The sequence below is a fragment of the Diabrotica virgifera genome, chromosome 6, assembly GCF_917563875.1.
Source record: "Diabrotica virgifera virgifera chromosome 6, PGI_DIABVI_V3a".
In the NCBI taxonomy this organism is placed as follows: domain Eukaryota; kingdom Metazoa; phylum Arthropoda; class Insecta; order Coleoptera; family Chrysomelidae; genus Diabrotica; species Diabrotica virgifera.
Window position 1 is genome coordinate 216537270 of NC_065448.1, and position 21326 is coordinate 216558595.

Below are 21326 nucleotides of genomic sequence, written 5' to 3' on the forward strand. Positions count from 1 at the left end.
CCCAGACTTTGAAAATACTCTTTCGGAAGGTACTGCCGTGGCAGGTATTGACAAATATCTTATTCGCTCCGAGCATTAACAAAGTTTCAAAACAAAATCTACCGACCTGCTCATGGTGGCGGTTTTCTGAAAGTTTGTAAGGACGCTTTGTGTAGGTACAGTGCCGGCAAAAAAAAATCTTTACATTGCCAAACAAATCACCAAATTTGAAGACAATTTGCATGCGTTCTGTCTGCGCTTGGAGGGGAGGGTGATAGCGTAATTGCGACGGCAATTATCTGTAGGTTACGGACCCCTTGGCTAATTTGGGGTATTCTTAGTGTGACCAACTCCAATTCAGTCGAATCCGGGACAAGGCTGAAAAAAATACGTGAAATCCGGGACTTACAATGAAAATCGGGCCATTTTTTTTCAGAAGAGGATAATTAAAATACAGAAATGAAAAAAAGTCCACCGTCCACCGATATAAAATGCATGCGTTTTGGATGTGGTATTAGAATTAAATTCTAGAAATTGTTGACTTTTTTTCGTCCCACCAATTCAATTTTATGTGAATTAGAAGAATAACGTATCCAAAACTTCAAAATAGAACTTTACCAAAATGTTGAAAATTCGGATGGCCCGGAAGCCTTGTCCGGGACACGACTTTGTAATTCGGGCCATGTCCCGGATTTTTCGGGCTAGTTGGTCACACTAGGTATTCTGCGAGTTTGCACTGTAAACAGTGGCTTTGTGCGAATAGTCAGTGTTAAACTTCTTCTCATTTATCGTGTAAAGTTTGAGATCGTCAAATTCTAAATTGAACTGACAAATATGGGTCGAAAGAAACTCACAAAAGACGAAAAGGTTTGTGCTTTAACATTACTGGAGAAAGGAGACTCTGTAATTACTGTAGCACCTGATATTGGTAAAAGTTTTCCTTCAACACCAAATTGTTCTATATGGTCCACATATTGTTCAGTAAAAAGTTACACCATTTTGAGCTTCCGGTTTGGGGGGGGGGGGATGGGGGAGAAGTCGGTAAATTAGTAGTTTTTTTACGTTTTTCGTCAATATTTCTAAAACTATGCTTTAGCGTAAGAAATGTTCTACATAAAATTTAAAACAAAAAAGGTTCTATACATAATTGTTATAAAATCAACGGTTCCAGAGTTACGGAGGGTGAAAAGTGGATGTTTTCGATACTTTTTATATTTACCGATTTCTCCCCCCCCCCCCCAAACCCGACGCTCAAAATGGTGTGACTTTTTTCTGAACATTATGTGGACCATATAGAACAATTTTGTGTTGGAGGATAACTTTCACTTTGGATGTCTGGGTTTTTGGTATAGTTATATCATAAATATTGCCCAAAAAATATAAAAAGTATCGAAAACCTTAACTCTGAAACTGTTGATTTTATAACAATTACGTATATAACATTTTTTGTTTTAAATTTCATGTAGAACATTTTTGTATATAACATTGTTTACGCTAAAGCATAGTTTTAGAAATATTGACGAAAAACGTAAAAAAACTACTAATTTACCGGCTTCTCTCCCATCTCCCTCCCAAACCGGACGCTCAAAATTGTGTAACTTTTTACTGAACAATATGTGGACCATATAGAACATTTTGGTATTGGAGGAAAACTTTTACTTTGGATATTTGGGTTAGGCCTTTTTTTGGACCAGTTATACTATACTACCTCCGTAACTTTGGAACCATTCATTTTAGAAAGATTATGGATAGGGCCTTTTTTATTTCAAATTTTATGTAGAACAATTTTGTATAGAGGGTTGTTCATGCTAAACCGCATAATTTTAGAAATATTGGCGAAAAACTTAAAAATCTACGAATTTACCGATTTCTCCCCCCTCTCCTCCCCAAACCCGACGCTCAAAATGGTGTGACTTTTTTCTGGACAATGTGTGAACCATATAGAACAATTTGGTGTTGAAGGATAACTTTCACTTTTGATGTCTGGGTTATGCCATCTTTTGGATCAACTATACTGTACTAAAACCGCGAAAAACTGTAGAAACTAGCAAAATTCAATTAACGCAATAAAACTGATAAGAATCATATAAAATTTGGTTTGTGATTGGATGTCCAGAAGGAGAAGCTTTAGAAATTATTTATTTTCCTTTTTTTTAAATATTTTTGTTTGGAGATTGTCGCTTTTGTTTGCAACGCTAGTAGATTGACTGATATGAAAATGATCAATAAGGATATTACCAGTTTTGAAACTAATTAAACATCATTGTGCCGGTTACTTATAGTGAAGAAAAATATATTTTGATATTCAACAATAATGTAAAATCAATTTAAATGCATATCACGTAAACCAAAATATCCGGAAGTTCGGGTATATATTCACAGGTTTCGACAGAGTTCACGACATTCACAGTTGATCACGTGCGAGCGCAACGTGGTTCTTATTGGCCCGCAGCAGAGATTGCCGGGTTTGGTCCGCACTCAGCTATGGATATTGCCGCTTTTGATCCTAACATGAATTTTTCACCGCGATTTGTATACAGTTAAGACCGCTTTTGGTTTTTACAAATAGTTATATCTAACAGATAATAAAATAACGCAACAAATGGCGTCCCTAACTCAAAAAATGAAAAAGTGGAGATTGCCGCCTTTGATTTTACACCCGTCAATTGTTTGTTTATCTTAAAAAAAAATCTTGTAATTAATTAATATTATTTTAAATTAGATTTAAATTGTGCATAAATTCAATTTTTATCAACTAATGTAATACCAAAATACCGGTATTTTTTACATAAATACCGGTTTTTAATACCGGACAAAAATCGTCCGGGATTCCGGTATTCGGGATCCCGGTATTGTAAGCGCTATTTGTACTCCGATTTTCAAGATTCTTGCATCAGTTTGTAGGTACATGTATTGATGTCGTTTGTTATTATTACGGTAACAAAATTTTTTTGCTTAGATGGCATTATACGGGGGTGAATGGAAGCGTTGTTTTTTCTCTTAACTTTAAAAAATTCTGTGGAAAAATTGGAGGGCTGATTTTGTTTCATATTCCTTTTGTATTATCCTGGAGGTATTAGAAGGTTTTGTTTTTTGAATTATCCGAAAATCTCGTTTCTTGTAAGAGCTGTAAATAAAAACACTGCTTTGAAGGTTTATTTAATTAAAAATATCAAACGCACTAAAATTAACAAAACAAAATTAAAAACAAAACAATTCAATAGCGGGTACGTCCACCTCTTGCAGGAACAATTGCTCGCAATCTGTTTAGCATCGAATAAAGATGTGTTATCCCAGTGGCGGCTCGTGGCCTTGGAGACAGGGTCGGCAAGGTTTTTTTGTCTCCTCATATAGGTATACCATCAAACTAAAAGGCTTAATTCATCATAGGAGATTTTGTTGTTTTTTGCTTTTTTTTATTTGATGTACTTGACATTCTCTCTTGTTTCATGGTGTTTCGACAATACGTGTTGATTCTTTTGAGACAAGGTAAATCCCGTTTTTTTTTAGGCAGAAATTGGTGGTAATAAGAAAATTGATAAACAGTTTGTTGTAATGAATTGCAGTACTTACTACATAGAATTATACATACATATTGTGCAACTTATCCCACTTTCTGAAAATATTTGGACCAGCATAATTTTTAAGTACCTAACTTGTAATAATAAATATCTTGGAAATTCTTTGGCGAACGTAACTTTTAAATTTTAAATCGTCAAAGAGGTCAAAAATTTGCAAATCTTCAAAATTCGAAAAACGAGTATCTATTTGCATATAATAGTAGGTATCCAAAATTTCAAGATATACTTACTCGTTTTTCGAGATATGTATCATGTCGTTGTCTTTTTTGGGGTGGCTCGGAAATATCAAGCGAATCCAAAACGTCACTGCGTATATATTGGAAACTACTATCATTACGAAAATCTCTGAGATTTTGCACCAGCTTTCGTATTCTATTTTTAGAATAAATAATGTCAGTTGACTGATTTTGAACAACAAGGAATATCTTGGGCAAACTCTGTCTTAAAAATATTTAAAAAAATATTGAAAGAGTCATTAGTATTTAATAAAGTTCTCAAACCGATTGCTTCACGGATCGAGGTATCGCCACTTTCAAAATCATCGCCTTCGATAATAAAATCAAAAACTTCCAAAAGCTGTTCACGAAAATCTGCTACAGATACTAAAACTATAAGAGATAATCTGCTTAGATAAAACTAACCGAGATTTAAAATTTCATCGCGTCTGACAAACTGTTCGCTTTTTTTTTCGAAACAAATTTGTTCTAAAGCAGTAATCCGTTTAGGTGAGCTAAACTGGCAAGAAAAGTCGATATTCTTTATTTTTTTACACGTATCATGTAAAACTAAATTCATTATATGCGCATAATAGTGAGTAAATAAAGCTTGTGATGCAATAGTTTTAACTTTTGCCTGGAGACTATTCAATTCACCACTCATCACAGCAACGCCGTCATAAGATTGCCCCTGTTTGCCCTACCAATTTATTTTTGGTATAAAAAAATTTGAATCTGTTCTTTAAAACACCAAAAATATATTCTGCCTTATTGCTTTTACTCACATCTCTAAAGCCTAAAAACCTCTCATAAATATTACCACGTAACGCGTATCGAACAAAATAATTGATAATAATTGTGAATGACATGATAATCAGAAGTTTCATCTACTTTCAGTGAAAAGCAAATGGTTTTCTAAATCTCAGATTCAACAACGTTATTCAAAATTTAACTATTTGATTATAATATGTATTATGTAGTTCATTCTGTATTACGAATACACTTCGAATCAGAAAGTAAATAGGTATTTCTAAAACAATTTTATTAATTCTCTATAATTACTTTGATTTTTAACAAATGCTTCGATCCATCATGTCCACTAAATGATAATTCCTGACAACTTAAAAAAATTACAATATCAATTAAACGACGTAAAACGGCGTGATTATTTTTGAAAATTTCTACCGATGCATGCTTCCAAATGAAACACCGACCGGCAGATCGAAATGTGCCGTACTTGGCGCGTAACCTGCCATGCCGTATCTTCTATTGCCCACGGAGAAAAGTAATGTTCGCTTGCTCATCGACTTGTTACGTCGTCGTTGAGTTTTACGTGTAAATTGTCAAGCTACGGATGTTAGGGACGGCTAGCCGAAAAGTCAGATAAATGGCTCGGATCATTGGTTTTTTGAGAAGTCTGTTATGCGCAGGGATCATTTAACGCTCGGATTGATCAAATTCTTTTAAAAACCATGAATAAAATTTAGTCTGTATTATCTGATAGATTTTTTTTTATTTCAGAGATACAAATATTTAAAAAATCTATATCTATAAATGTGTGGGTCGGCACTGCCGACCCTGCCGACCCTGACCGGCCGCCACTGTGTTATCCTTGCCTGGGGAATAGCCCGATATTCCTCTACCAGGGCCATAAGTGTACCAAATTTTCTGGAGGCCTAGGATGACGGCGATTAGCTTTTTTTTGCTTCATCCCATAAATGTTCAATAGGATTGAGATCTGGGCTGCATGCAGGCCATTCTAATCTTATCAATCCAACCTATATTTTATGAGTCAATCAGTGTTTTTATTTACAAAAAATGGTACAGCTCTTACCAGAAAAGAGATGTTCGGATAATTCTAAAAACAAAATTTTAGTGATGCCTCCAGGATAATATGACAGGACTATAAAACAAAATCAGCTGTTCCATTTTTCCACAGAACTTTTTTAAGTTAGGAGACAATACATCGCTTCCCTTCACCCCTTTATAATGCCATTCAAGCAAATTTTTTTTGTTACCGGAATAATACCAAACGATATCAATACATGTACCTACAAACTGGTGCAAGAATCTTGAAAATCGGAGCACAAATAATAAAGTTATAAATTGTCAAACTTTATCAAACATTTTGGGTGGCGGAATTTTGTGCCGGTGAGTGTAGTAGGTAACTTCAGTAAAATGTTTTATAAAAGTTTATTAAATCATTTTAATTACTTTATAAGAGCTCAGTAAGAACTTCAAATGACAACAATAATACACTAAACCACAAAATGGAATCGACAATGATCTCATGAAAGTAAATAAAATAAATATTGAAGTTCAAATGAGCATGCGGCTCATACTTGTCAAAATATACCGAATAAAATAGAGATAGTTGTTATAAGGTGTATCACATTTAGGAATTACTAGCTCCCTCTGCTTCTTCTGGGGGCGAGGAGGACCAAGTTGAATCTGGTACACCATGTAGGGGACATTCCACTGGACATCTGCCATTACTCTGAAATAATAAAAAAAATTAACTATAGAGCGTTTCACGTTAAGAATAGAACATTGCGGAGATGGCCGCAAATGAAAAAAAAACATATGTAAATTAATAGTCCAAGTAATGAAGCTTAAAATAGAACAAAACCTCGCAATTTTTACCGAATGGACCGATTTGCTTGAAAATTTGAGAATAAGTAGTGAATAGTCCAAGGATCAAAATATATATGACGCCGAAAGGCGCTTTTACCATGGGGCTGGTTGCCACCCCATCTCGGGGGTGGACATTTTTTATTATATTTTACCGCAAAAGTTGATAAAAACATTCATTTTAATCAAAAAACGTTCTATACATTTTTTTGATAAAATTACTAATTTTCGATTTATTCGCTTTCGAAAGTGTTCGTTTTATATCGAAAAAAACAATGTTTTTAATCAGTTTTCTGCTAATAACTCAAAAAGTTTTCGTTTTATCAAAACAACTTGGCTTAACAAAAATGTACCTTCTAAAAAAATAAACAAAACCCTTTTTTTAAATTTTCTTTAAGACCAATAGTAATCGAGCTATACTTTATTATATGTCAGCTCTTCTTCGTCAAATGCTAAATATTGTAGTTTCAAAGTCAAAAGCCGGGAAACTATGCATTTCTCGAGAATAACTTGTTTAAACTAATTTAAAGTATTTGAAAATATCTATCTTCAGAAATAAAAAAATAGTCTCTAGCTCAAAAATTAAGTGACATAATAAAAAGAATGTCAGTCCCTATTTTTTTCAGCGAAAAAGTGATCAGAAACTTCCCCCTACTTACCACCCTAATTAAAATTAGTCATTAAACTTATTTGGTGTTCTTTACTTATGTATTATTAATAGGCTCTAGAGCTTTGACCGGCTTAGAATGATTAGTTTAAAAAAAAATGGAGTTAAAAGCGAATAACGAATTTTTGTAGTTTGGTAAAAAATGCCCTTTTCGTCAGAATAGAAAGATTAGCATCAGAGATACGAAAAAATTATTAAATATAAAATTGTAGCTTATTTAATTCCTAAGAACTTAGTTTGCAAAAATATTTTCTACCGTAAAAAATTAAGTGAGCTATTGACAATTAAAGCTTGTAATAACATGCAAAAACCACCTTTACCAACCCTTTCAAAGTCACCTCTTTTTGCAACTGAGGATTTTAAAAGGATTTAATATTAACAGCCTTATATAGCTTGTAAAAACGTACAAAATTCTTTTTTAATAAACTTTCTAGGATAAAAAGTAAAAAAGTTACAGTTAAAAAATTAATATATTTTTCTGAAAAAAAAAAGGAGAAATCCAATTGGAAGCATAATAATGTAAGTTAGCGGTATTTTCAGTGATTGGCCTTATACATTCTTCTTTATTTATGTATTATTAATAGATTCCAGAAGTTTGAGTGGCTTAGAATAATTAGTTTTTCAAAAACTGGGGTTAAAAGCGAATAACGAATTTTTGTAGTTTGGTAAAAATGCCATTTTCTTCAGAATAGAAAGATTAGCATCAGCGATACGAAAAATTGTTTCCAAACGAAATTATAGGTTATTTAATTCCCAAGACGTTGGTTTAAAAAAATTTTTTCTAGGGCAAAAATTGAGTGAATGGTAAGTGAGTATAATATCGAAAAACATTGATTATTTCGATATAAAACTAACACTTTCGATAGCGAATAAATCGAAAACTATTAATTTTATCAAAAAAATGTATAGAACATTTTTTGCTTAAAATAAAAGTTTTTATCAACTTTTGTGATCAAAATATAATAGAAAGTTTCCACCCCCGAGATGGGGCGGCAACCACCCCCAAGGTAAAAGCGCCTTTCGGCATTATATAGATTTTGATCCTTGGACTATCCACTACTTATTTTCAAATTTTCAAGCAAATCGATTCATTCTGTAAAAATTGCGAGGTGAAAAGCTTCGGTTCCTGGACTATAATACTGGACCTCGGAGGTAAACTACACTATGTCATTTCGAGCAACTGTGCAATAGAGCACATTGTTTGAAAAACAATGTGGCCATAATATTTTAATGGTATATATGGTGTATGGTGCAAATGAAAGGAATAAATTCATTATTTCCTAAACCGGCGACTTTTAGGAAAAATGCGGAAACAGGTCGATTTTTATTTTTAAATTATGATTTTTTGACATATACAGGGTGTCCAGAAACTCTGACATATACAAACGAAGACAGGAGATTCCCCAGATAATTTTAAGACAATTTAACCCAATTCACCTAGTTCTAAAATGCTCTCTAAGGGAGCTAGAGCTCTTTGAAGATTGCGTCATGTAATTAGTTTTTCTTAAATACCTCCAGAACGCTTCTATTTAGAAAAACGAAAATTGGTATGCATATTTACTTTCCGGAAATTAATCGATTCCATCCATTACGAATTTATAGTACCGGTCATAGGCGTCCGTTTTGGGTAGGGCAACGGTTATTTTATCGCATAACTTTTTTGTCTTTTACTTTTAAGCATTTTTGACACTTGATTATTAAATTGTGAGGTATTCTAGTACTAAAAGGTACTCTTGCTTTATGTCGGTAGGACACACCGTTTTCTAAAAAAATCGATTCGAAAGTTTTTCGTTTTTGGAATTTGAAAAAAAATTGAAATTCTTTTTTAAAAAAAAGCGATGTATTTTACTAACTTAAAGCAAGGCTAACTTTTAGTACTCGAATACCTCATAATTTAATAATCTAGTGTCAAAAATGCTTAAAAATTAAAGACAAAAAAGTTATGCTATAAAATAACTGTTGACCTACCCAAAACGGACGCCTATGACCGGTAATAGAAATTCGCAATTACTGAAATCGATTCATCTCTGGAATATAAATAAATTTACCAGTTTTCGTCTTTCTAAATAGTTATCTTTTGAAATTTTTCTTTGAAATTCAAAAAAAGAAAAATTTTCAAATCGATTTTTCTATAAATAGAAAATGGTGTATCCTATCGACTTAAAGCAAGATTACCTTTTAGTACTAAAATACCTCACAATTTAATAATTCAGAGTCAAAAATGCTTAAAAATTAAAGACAAAAAAGTTATGCTATAAAATAACCGTTGCACTACCCAAAACGGATGCTTATGATCGGTACTAGAAATTCGCAATGGATGGAATAGATTTAACTCTGGAAGATAAACAAGCTTACCAATTTTTGTTTTTCTAAATGGAAGCGTTCTGGAGGTATTTAAGAAAATGTCATTACAAGACGCCATCTTCAAAGAGCTCTAGCTCCCTTAGGAAGTATATTCGGACTAAGTGAATTGGGTTAAATTGTCTTAAAATTATCTGAAGAATCTTCTGTCTTCGTTTGTCGGTAGAGTTTCTGGACACCCTGTATATGATATTAGTGACGTCATCCATCTGGGCGTGATGACGTAATAGATGATTTTTTTAAAATGAGAATAGGGGTTATGTGCTAGCTCATTTGAAAGGTTATTCAATTCTGTATTCAGTAACATATACATTAACATAATTATTTATACAGGGTGTCCAAAATATTTTTTTAAATTAAATTATTTGACAAAAATGAAGAATTTATGTAATTTATTTAATTCAATATGCATTTACTGATATCAGAAAACAGAAAAGAAGTAGGCATCTATTTATGAAATAAACATTGCTTTTTGCTTAACCCCTTCGTGCCGGACCGTCATTCGGCAAGTCGGCTCCTATATACGGATTTGACCACTTACCGAGCGACTTCGCGCGGTCGGTTAAAATACAGTATCACACTACAACTAATTAAAGTTAATGTAACAATAACACTAAGTTTAGAAATAAAACTATTTTTATTAAATTTTTATTCTACATAGTATGCGAGTTAAATTAAATTTTATCCATAAAATACCATTTTAAACAAAAATTATTAAAAAAGATAAACAAGATAATTTGGATGGAATTTCCCAGATTATTTTGTGCTTGATATCGTCCCAGTCTCCTATTCTGGGAAATTCCATCTAAATTATCTTGCAAGGGATAGTAACCTCCCCCTCCTAACCAACCACCTCCCACACAATCCCATCAGTCAAACATCCAAACAACCTTATCACCAATCAAATTAACTAAATCTAAGCTCCTCCTGGACATCACCCACTTTTGGGCGTGGTTTCTCCACTTTTAGATTTGAATAAGGTAGTTCGGACGGAACAAAAATACCTGAAATAGGTTATGATGCAGATGGTGGCGCTATATATGGTGGTATACGGCGAACAAAAACTCATGATGCACCCGTGTGCATCACCGTACTGAGCGGACAGTCAAGCATGATGCACACGGGTGCATCACCGTACCGAAGGGGTTAAATTCAATGTTCAAACTGAAAAGACGAGGTGGGCGGCAGTTTTAACATTGAATTTAAGCGAAAAAAATTCTTACATTCTTCTTTTTGTGTCAATTTGTGTCATTCTAATGATACATTCCCTGTTGAAAAAGTAGATCAAAGTGTTAGAGTGCGAATTCCAGAAGTTGATAGAGCTAAGGCTGATAGCCGAAACATTATTGCCATTATTTCTTTTATAGATGAAAAGCTATACAAGCTAAATAGGCAATAAGCAAGGCATTTTAAACCAACTTCATGCAAGAAATGAATTTACCACCTACAAGGAAATACTTATTTCAGTCAATAAAGCGCCTGACACTCAGATAAGTCTCAGTGAATGCGTTCGAAAAGATTCGAATTTAGCTAGTCAAGGATTCCGTCACCGAATTGTAGTGGCCAACACAATTAAAAACGCTGCAAACGCAAAAAATTAAGCGTTCTTTGTAATTCTAAGTGCCACAAGAGCCTCTTTGTAAAAGAGAGTTTGTTTTTACTTATAAGGTGTCTAGTTGAGTTTTTTATTGATAAATTCTGTTTAAGTGTTTAACTTTATTATCAAATTTGATAAATAATCAATAGTGAAGCCCAAAATGCGTTTTTATTACATTAACTAGAATTGTTAGGAAAGTATTAATAATAGCCGGTAAATCTAATTATAAAGGCATTATTAATCACATTGACCAGCTGAAAGGTTACTATTAATATTTACCGGTAATCATTAATACAGACCGGATTTAACACTTCAACCGTAACATATATATGTCAAAAAATCATAATTTAAAAATAAAAATCGACCTGTTTCAGGATTTTTCCTTAAAGTCGCCAGCTTACGAAATAAGAAATTTATTCCTTTCATATGCAGCATACTGTATAACCAAATTTGTATAATCCAACTAATAAAATAAGTGGATTAAAGGAACTTATTCAAAACAACACCATGTCGACATTATAGTTTACCTCCTAGGTCCAGAATAGAAATCTGCTGAGAAGCAATACTGTAAGTAAGAACAAAGATAATATAAGACGCCCACATTCAGATATGTATGTTGAGAAGGATAACTAACTGGACATCACAATGGCCCAGGTTCAGGTGTAGAAGAAGGCCTAGTAGAAGATGTATGGGTGATGTAGAAGAATATATCAGGCCAATGAATGTTAAAGACTGGAAAGTTCAGTGGAAGGACAGGATGAAATGGAAAAGAGTTACGACAGCAGCAAATACACACAGCAAGCTAGTTATAAATGACAGAGGTCTACCGTTCACGTCATCTTCTGGAGTTCCGAGTGTTTTTTCTGGTGCACCGGACGTCGGTTCTAATGGAGTATTCTTGTTCAGCTACCCTGATTGTGTATCTTGATTGTGATTGTAATCTGTTTGCGCTTTAATTTAAAAAATCGATTTATTCCGTTTTTTTCTGTTCTAAATTCCCTGGTGTAAGTATATGAAATATATTGTTTTGATATTATTATCAGTAGGTATATTTTAAACACAGCAAATTATTAGATATGTACTGAAAATATTTTAAAAGTTTTTTATATTTTGAATGTTAATGACATCTTTCTCAAGTTTTTAGACACCTTCAATTTTGTACATATATTGAACGTAATTGTTTCGGAATAATTCAAACAAGCTTATATTTTTCTAAAACTTTTTTTGTTAGTTTATATACATGTTAAAGTAAAAAGTTCTACTCGCAGATTTGGCCGCTAATTGTTTATTAATTGTTTAAACCAGCGGAAGTCATGTACCGCCTAAAGTTCCTTTTATTATTTTTGGTACCACCTATATTTTTAGATTGTATTATCAAGATTTACTAAGAACTACTATTTTAGTTTTTTGTGTGTTTTGTGTACCACCGCAAATAATGAAATGTACCACCAGTGGTACATGTACCACAGATTGAGAACCGTTGGTTTAAACAATAACAATTGTTTTGTATAAATAATTTAAAAATATCGTTGAATTCATCATTTTGCTTTGATCAAATATGTTTCTATTTTGTTTTTGGTTATGCTGAATCCGAATATGGTATTACAGTTTGAAAATTCTTATACAGAAGCTCTTATACAGTATGTTTGCGTACCTAGGAACCACATGGAAAACTTTTTTATTATCAATTTTACGAATTCTTCATAAAATACTCTGGATAGTCAAAAATCTAAAACTCAACCACCAGATATCAAATTTTATCAATTTTATACGAGTTATGTCAAAAATACGAATTTCTTTAAAGAGTATAAAGTACCTTTTTATTCCAGAATATCAAAAAATGCTATTATGAGAAGTTGTTTGAAACTAAAAACTATGTTTTAATATACAATAACATTTTTCTAATATTCTAATCGAAAAAAAAATTCAATTGTTTCTCAAATTGCGGATACCCATCATGATTTTATTACAATTATTGTAACTATTTTATTATCAATTTTACGAAAAAAAGTTATTCTTCATAAAATGCTCTACCTGGTCTAAAATCTATGATACAACCATCAGATATCAAACTTTTTCAGTTTTATACGTGGTATGTAAAAAATATGAATTTTTCTTAAGAGTTAAGCGCCTTTATTATTCACAATATTTTAATTAGAAGGATGTAGTTGAACACTGAAACATATTTTTTAATTCCAAACAACTTTTCTTTACAACAATTTTCAATATTGTGAAATATAAAGGTACTTTACTCTTGAGTGAAATTCATATTTTTTGACATACCTCGTATAAAATTAATAAAATTTTATATTTGATGGTTGCATCTTAGATTACATTCGATGAAAAGTATTTTATAAAGAATACCTTTTTTTCGTAAGACTGATAATAAAAAAGTTATCAATAGGTTCCAAGTTACGCAGACATACTGTATAAGAGTTAAACAATTTTTTTGTTGAACATTTATTATTGTTGAAGCTTATTATTAAATGTATTTTAGATAAGTTTTACAGAAAAAAGTTTTGATCACTTTGTATAAACATTTTTTTAGCTGGTAATTTTCGGTTTTTGTATTACATTTTTGTTATCTTTCTTAATTTTCTCAAAAAGAAATAGTTTATTTCATTTCTAAAGTAAAATAATTTAGTGCATTTTAAAGAATACATCCTGAGCTTTAAAAAACACCTATAAAACTGTAATAGATCCGTTGAAAATTGCGTAATACCGTCTTAAATTTTTGTTAATTCTGTAAAACTATGAAGTTTCCAAAAATTACATTTTTTGAGACATCGTATCATTTGAATTAAATTTTTGAGATTTTTTTTTGAATGAAACATCGTTTAGTAAGATGATTGAAAAGTAAGTTGTGCAAAATTTAGTGTTTTATAAGAAAAATTGTATTAGTTACACATTTTTAAATCATTTTTAAACAAAATTCATGTAAGTCTCACTTTCAGCCCACACCGTACTTATGCTCATACATTTTGTTTCTTTTTATTATAACTCTAAGATAGCTTAATTATTTTTCTTCCATGTTCAATTTGTAAAATTTCATTTGATCGATTAGTTCAAGAATACGCTCGTTTACAGTGCGCCAATGTTTGTGAGAAGGGTGACTTTAGCGTTATAAATAAAAAATTATAGAAGCTACAGATTTAATTTTAGAAAAATCTTTATATAAGGTTTTTTTTTGTAAAATTTTTTGAATTTTTCATTGGCCAAGTCAGTTTTTTTCAAAAAATTATATTTTCGGAGTTATTTAAAAAAACATCTATTTTCGAAGTTCATTTGTTTAATAAAAAATGAAGCACCCACTTCTCGAGTAGAACTTTTTGATATGTTGTTTATTAAACATTTCTTAATGAAATTACAAAAAGTTCTATCTTGTTTGATGTTTTCCGAAGTGAAAATTTATATGCACTCCCCTAATAGTTATTTACTGTTTCAAGTCCAGTTATTGAAACTGACAAATTTAAAATAAATAATCATAGTACAAAATGGTAATTAACATGTTATCTTTTTTACATTAGTTTTAATGCAAGATGTTTGTTGATAAATCTGAAAACTATATTAACCAAATTCAGAGCTGAAAAGTAGCCCCACTTAACATGTACAGAGGAAATGAATATAAAAAATGCACATGACAATTTTCCATAACAGTTTACTTAAACTCCAAATTAATGATTATAATAAGTATAGATAACAACAAGGGAAAAACCATTTAGAAAATTAAATTATCAGTGAGAAAAATGACATTTTTTATTTCGTATAACCTGTGTAAAGTTGGGATTGAGGTTAGTGCAACCGATTCTCATTAGGGGGTTGAGATTTTATGTTCATCTGTTAGCTGAGATCTGTACCGATTTTTAATAAAGTTCATTCTTGAAAAAGCGGTTTCGCACAAATATGTTGAGCCAAACATAGTTCTCATTTTCACTGTCAAAGATTTTCAAAATTACCAAACACTATATTCTGAATTGAATGGGGGTCTGCACAAAACTAGCTTATGGTCCAGATGCGGACCACGGTCCGCCCTTTGGTGACTCCTGGGCTAGTCGATATTCCTTGTTTTTCCCCTGTACCTACTCTTCATATAAAGTTTATCCAGAAATCGATAATTTTTTCCCCTGTACCTATACTCTTCATATAAAGTTTATCCAGAAATACCAATCGATTTAGAGTCATTATTATCCTCAAAAATAAGAAAAAACTAAATACTTACATGGTACATTCTATGACTTTTGATTACTGCCCTTGAAGATCTAATTTTGAGTATAAGATTATATTGAACTTCTAACCTTAGGATGCACCGTAAACATATTGTTTTTGGTAAATTGTCGTATTTTTTGAGCTGAAAAATACAGAAATACAAAATTAGGAAGCAAATATTTTTTTCTTTATTAATGTTAATTATAAAAAAACACTGCACGCCCAAATTAACTGATAATTTTAAAAGTAGTAATAAAAAATTTTTTGTTTATTCTTTTGTTTTTTTAAGATTGCTTTTAGAACAACTGAAATAAAAATCCTTATCATTTTTTTTAAGAAAAATCTTTCCATTCTTTCACGGTTTTTGCTCTAAATTTTAAAAAACCGCTTGTATTGACATGAAATTTGGCATACATATAGCTTACATGTCAAAGAAAAAAAGTGATATTGTGCCGATGTGTGCTTTTGCCCTGGGGGTGACTTTCACCCCTTCTTGGGGGTGAAAAAATATATGTCCAAAATAAGTCCGGAAATGGGTAAACTGACTAATTTTAAGTAACTTTTGTTCTATAGAGCTTTTTCGCCAAGTCAACACTTTTCGAGTTATTTGCAAGTGAATATGTTCATTTTTCAACAAAATAACCACATTTTTAGACGGTTTTTCGCAAATAACTCAAAAATTAAGTATTTTGTCGAAAAAACGTTCTTATCAAAAATATAGCCTATAAAAAAGTAAAAAAATGGTGTACGCGTTAGGTCTCTGGATCTCGAAGAACAAGAGTTATAGCCAATGAAAAATAGATTCATATTCACCAAATTTCAAATAGAATATTTCGACGTGAAATATCCAAAAAATTAAGCACTTTTTGGGGAAAACCTATTATAACTTTTTTAAAGTGTTTAAAAAAAGGTTTATTTCTGTTTTTACAAAAAGTTTCTAGCATTAAATTTAAGCAAGTTACGCTCAAAATAAAGTTGGTCCCTTTTGTTTTTGCAAAAAAAATCGGGAAGACCACTTCCTAATTAGCAACTTAAATTAAATTAATCGTTACCGCTCCACAAATTATTTTACTTATGTTGTGTTTATATGATCTGTAAGTTTCATCTATTCAAAGTGCTTATTTTTGAAAAAATTTGGTTTCAAATTAAAATTTTTAAAAATTTAAATTTTGAAAAATATGCTTTTTTTTCAAAATAACTTAAAAATTGTTAGAGATACCAAAAATCTCGAAAAACAAAAAAGTTAGATTTGCTTTTCTGAATATCATGTATTTTTTTGTTTTTCTGTTGGATAAAAATTGATTAAGATTTGGTGTTTCTAAATTTGCATACATTCGTGATCAGTGACTCGTTTAACCCCTTTTAACTACAGCCCTTTCAATAATAAGGACTTTGAACCGATGAAACTTACAGATCATATAAACAATATATACAGGAGTCAAGAAACTTATGAAGTCGTAACGATTAAGTTCATTTAAGATACTAATTAGGGGGTGATTTTCTCGATTTTTTTACCAAAACCAAAAGGGACTAACATTATTTTGAGCGTAATTTGTTAAATTTTGATTCTAGAAATTTTTTTATAAAACAAAAATGAAGCTTTTTTTAAACACTTTAAATACGTTGTACTTAATGAGTTTTCCCCGAAATGTGCTTCGTTTTTGGTTATTTCACGTTAAAGTATTTCATTTGGAATTTGACGAATATGAACCTATATTTCATTAGCTATAACTCTGCTTCTACTAGGTGTAGAGACGTGATGTATACACCATTTTTTTTTAATTTTTTACTGGCTATATTTTTGCTAAGAATATTTTTTCGACAAAATACTTACTATTTGAGTTATATGCGAAAATCCGTCTAAAAGCGTGGTTATTTTGTTGAAAAAATGAACATATTCACTGCCAAATAACTCGAAAAGTATTGACTTAGTGAAAAAACTCTATAGAAAAAAAGTTACTTAAAATTAGCCAGTTTATCCATTTCTTGACTTTCTTTGGACGAAAATTTTTTCACCACCAAGAGGGGGTGAAAACCGCCCCCAGGGCAAAAGCACATATCGGCACAATATCACTTTTTTTCTTTGACTTGTTAGCTATGTGTATGCCAAATTTCATGTCAATCCAAGCGGTTCTTTACAATTTAGAGGTTTTGCAATATTTTACCGTTAAAGAACGGACTAGTATTGCAATAAAACTACCTAATATCATAAATAAACGACAATTGAAAATGTTTAAAGTTCAAGAAAATTAAACTTCTGTTTTTAAACCAGGAGGAGTAATTCAAATTTACCACGCCGCAAAGCTTGTTTGTAATTGGTCGAACAGCAGGAAAGTTTACTCCACTGTTATGAAATTTTGACACTAATGAAATTTATGAAATTTTGACACCATTGGCATTTCATAGGTTGTTAAGTTGTATCAGTGATTTTTTGTGTTTTCGGCTTTATTCCTTTAATATTTAGATTTTTAGTCTGTTTTTATAAAAGAAACACTTGTTTTTAGAACTCTTTAGCGACATATTAGTATACAGTAGAACCTCGATTATATGTCAGGGCACCGGACCAAGGGTATGAGGGATAATCGAAAAGACGGTTAACAGAACATTAAAAAAAGTTAAAAATTGATAATACAACTCTCAAATTTGATTTGTTTGTTTTGTTTGATAATACAATAAGAGGAATTTGTGTTCGTGTTAATATTGTCGAATTTGGTTTAAAATATTCTGAAATCTTTGTTTGCTTTACTGATGCTTCACATTTTGCAAGGGCTGAATTTCTTAATCGGCGTAAGATCATACAATCTACTTTATTGGATTCTTCTTGTCAAGAATACCACTCAATGAATGGTTGCATGTGCGATGCAGCTTCTCTAGCTTCTTTAGGCAAATCTTTGTTGTCAGTTGCAAAAGCATCATCAACATCACCACCGTCAAGTTCCAAGATTGTGTCAGCTTCTGAAGCTGTTTCGTCAGCCTCTGTTTTGCCATTTCAACGATTCCATCATCTGTCAGCAATCGATAGCCACTTGCGTCCTCATCACAAATTAACCATTCCTTTAAGTCATCTTTAGCCAACGAAAACAAAACAGTTGATTCAGTCATAACTTCATTTGTTACCGCATTGTACATTTCAGCGAATTTCGTTGAATTGATTATGTTTATTATGGCTTATCGCAATGCTAAAAAAATGAATTGATGGCTCAAATTTTTTCTTATGTACTCAATACAACTTATGTACGGACTCTGACGGTTAACAGAGGTGACGGTTAATGGAGAGACGGATAATCGAGGTTCCACTGTAATATAACATTTATGGATTACCGTGGAAGGCCGACATGATCACCCAAAAAAGAAGATGTATTTGGTGATATTTCTAGTGACTTTCTTGGGTGTGAATCTGTCTTTTTAGTTTACTCCTCCCGGTTTAAAAACAAGGCATAGCAAACGAAAAGTCAAACAATTAGGTGTACATGTCATAGATTTAATGACATCATAACCCACAGGTTATGACCATGTGCCACAGACTAACTAGTCTCTCCTGAGTTAAGAAGAAGAGAACCCAACGGTACAAATTTGACAGCAAACAAATTCAAAGAATTTTTCCTCATATATTAGTTTCTTTTCGTACATCTATTCCTATTAGAGCGAGCATTTCATTGGCTAGAATTAGTGATGAGTTTATATGACATCATTATTATATTGCTTGCTCGCTTGGTTATTGGCCTTGCTCTATGCAATTTGGCCAGCTGAATCAGGTTGGCAGTCTCGACAAATTATTATATTTGGTGAGAATGTAAATGGTAACTGACGTCTGTCATAATATTGGAGGTTAAATATAATGTCAAATTATTGTTTTCAAATAGTATTTTATTTATTTAGTTTATATTTTAAAGACAGTTTATTTTTTAACCAACTTCACTTTCCCTTCCCTATCCTTGATTGGTTGATTAGGTTCATAATAGTTTTGTTGTATGGTAGGTTTAGTTAGGCGTTAATTTTAAGAAATGTTGCTGGCTAAATGGGCACAGCACCCAAAGGACAAAAAAATAAACAAACAAAAATCTAACATAACCTTCTATATAAACACCATGACTTTGACACTTATATCACAGATAGTTATCTTTGCTTCACACTCTTAAGGGCACCCGAAGTCCCATTTAACGACAATGTTAACATTATATCACAATCTCTGTAACCAAAGCACATAGAGACCTAGTTTTTTGTTTATTTTGAAACTAGATGCATTGTTTAGTCTCGCATAGATTTCTGTAAAGTTAGAGTGAAAGAAACATTTGTTTTAAATTTTTGTAAAATACTCTTACAAAAAAAAACCAAAAAAGTTTGGATTTTATTTTTTATTTTGCCTACTTGTTTTTGAACATTTTTCAATAAAACTTTACGTGGGACTTGATATTATCTATCTACAACTACTGTAAAAATTTGGACCTTCTATCATTTAAGGATCCAGAGATATTTGACATCAAAAGTTAAAAACCGAGTATTCGTTAAATCGCAAAAACATAAAACACTCTAATAGGCTGTAAAGCTACCGGTACATGGTAAGTTGAGTGCAGACGTTCAAAAAACAAATAATTTTGTAACCATGGATTTTTTTTAACTATAATGTGTTATATATCGTTGGAAAGAGAATATTTCAGAGAATAATTTTCAATTATAACCCAAAAAAACTTAAAAAACTCAATATTCAGACTTTGGGTACCCTTAAAGACAAAGAGACACAGTATAGCCAGTAGCTGCTGTAATTAATAGGTACCAATGTCTTTTTTTTTATTTGGCAATAGTGCTATCCTGCTAAACCTGATGGTATCGAAAAAACTAATATATGAGAAAAAATTTGTTGAATTTGTTTTGCCATCAAGTTTGTACTGGTGGGTGGGTTACGATGCCATTAAATCTATGACATGCATGCCTAATTGTTTGACTTTTAGTTTATGTACTCATTTTAATGTCACATTAAAATCTCATTAAACCTTAAGCAATTTATTGACACCTTAATTTTTTTCATAGAAATACAAAGAGAGGATTAAAACAAACAGGTAAAATTATACACTTAACTAACAAAATAACTACTTAAATTTATGATAAGTACTATCTGACAAACGAGAGCTGGACCTGGATTTTTGACCCTTTGCTTTGTTATCAATCATTCGCTATCTGTACACTAAACAGATACGAAGCGAATACGTTCGATAACGAAGCGAATACGTTCGATAACGAAGCAAAGGGTCAAAAATCGAGCTCCTGGCAGGTGACCTCAATCGCGGGTGGCTTGGTTGTTGTATCAAAAATTTAGTTGGGATCTGAAAATTACATTAGTAGATATTTTTCACTACGATGTGAACTCCTAGCCGACAGCAATAGAAATGAGCAATCCCTCCCACTTTTCAATTTGTTCTACGCTCAACCCCCCAGCAGTCACTTGTCCGATAGTATATAAGTATGGAAATAAGGGAAGTAACAAAACAGCTAGATACAGCAGAATTACAAATTATTACAAATACAAACTATGTAATAATTAATATAAAGTTATATGAGTCATCAGCATTGATTATCATTAACAATCAAGAAAGGTTAAAATCACTGCATCTTTTTAGATATTTTTTTTATTATACAAAACGAAATGTAGTGCAAGTGTTTATTAAATACAAAAATGAACCTACTGTAATTGGTAAAGATTCCATTTTCTTTATCAAATCTAACTCTCTGGCCCTTTTAGTGTATAAATGGACTACAACTTTTTTCTGCTCTGAACAGAGTCTACATATAAAACCAGTCATTATGGCTTTGGCTGTACTGCCCATTATTCACTATTGCAATTTTAATATTTCTTAAACTAACTTATAAACAAAATCCAAGTTTTCTCAAGTTTGTTTAAGTCTCACCTTTATTTTTATTAAGACAGCTGTCAATAGTGTCAGGTGACAGCTAATTATTTTAATATCTAGGCATTTTTGCTATTTTCTAATATGATATAAATTTTTCTGCAAAATCTGTGGAATCTATATGCTATAAATGAACTGCTTAATAAACAATAAATTAGTAAATTTAACTTTCTGATTACTTGTTTT

At 31.6% G+C, this 21326-nt stretch overlaps 1 protein-coding gene across 1 annotated transcript; it reads right to left on the reverse strand.

Moving 5' to 3' along the window:
• Positions 1–5954: 5954 nt before the first annotated feature.
• Positions 5955–21178, reverse strand: LOC126887235 (uncharacterized). The gene is made up of 3 exons (XM_050654644.1): positions 20919–21178; positions 15251–15379; positions 5955–6272 (listed from the first exon to the last, which is right to left on the reverse strand). The coding sequence occupies exons 1-3, from the start codon at positions 21057–21059 to the stop codon at positions 6171–6173; spliced, it is 372 nt and encodes a 123-aa protein (XP_050510601.1). The 5' UTR covers positions 21060–21178; the 3' UTR covers positions 5955–6170.
• Positions 21179–21326: the final 148 nt, after the last annotated feature.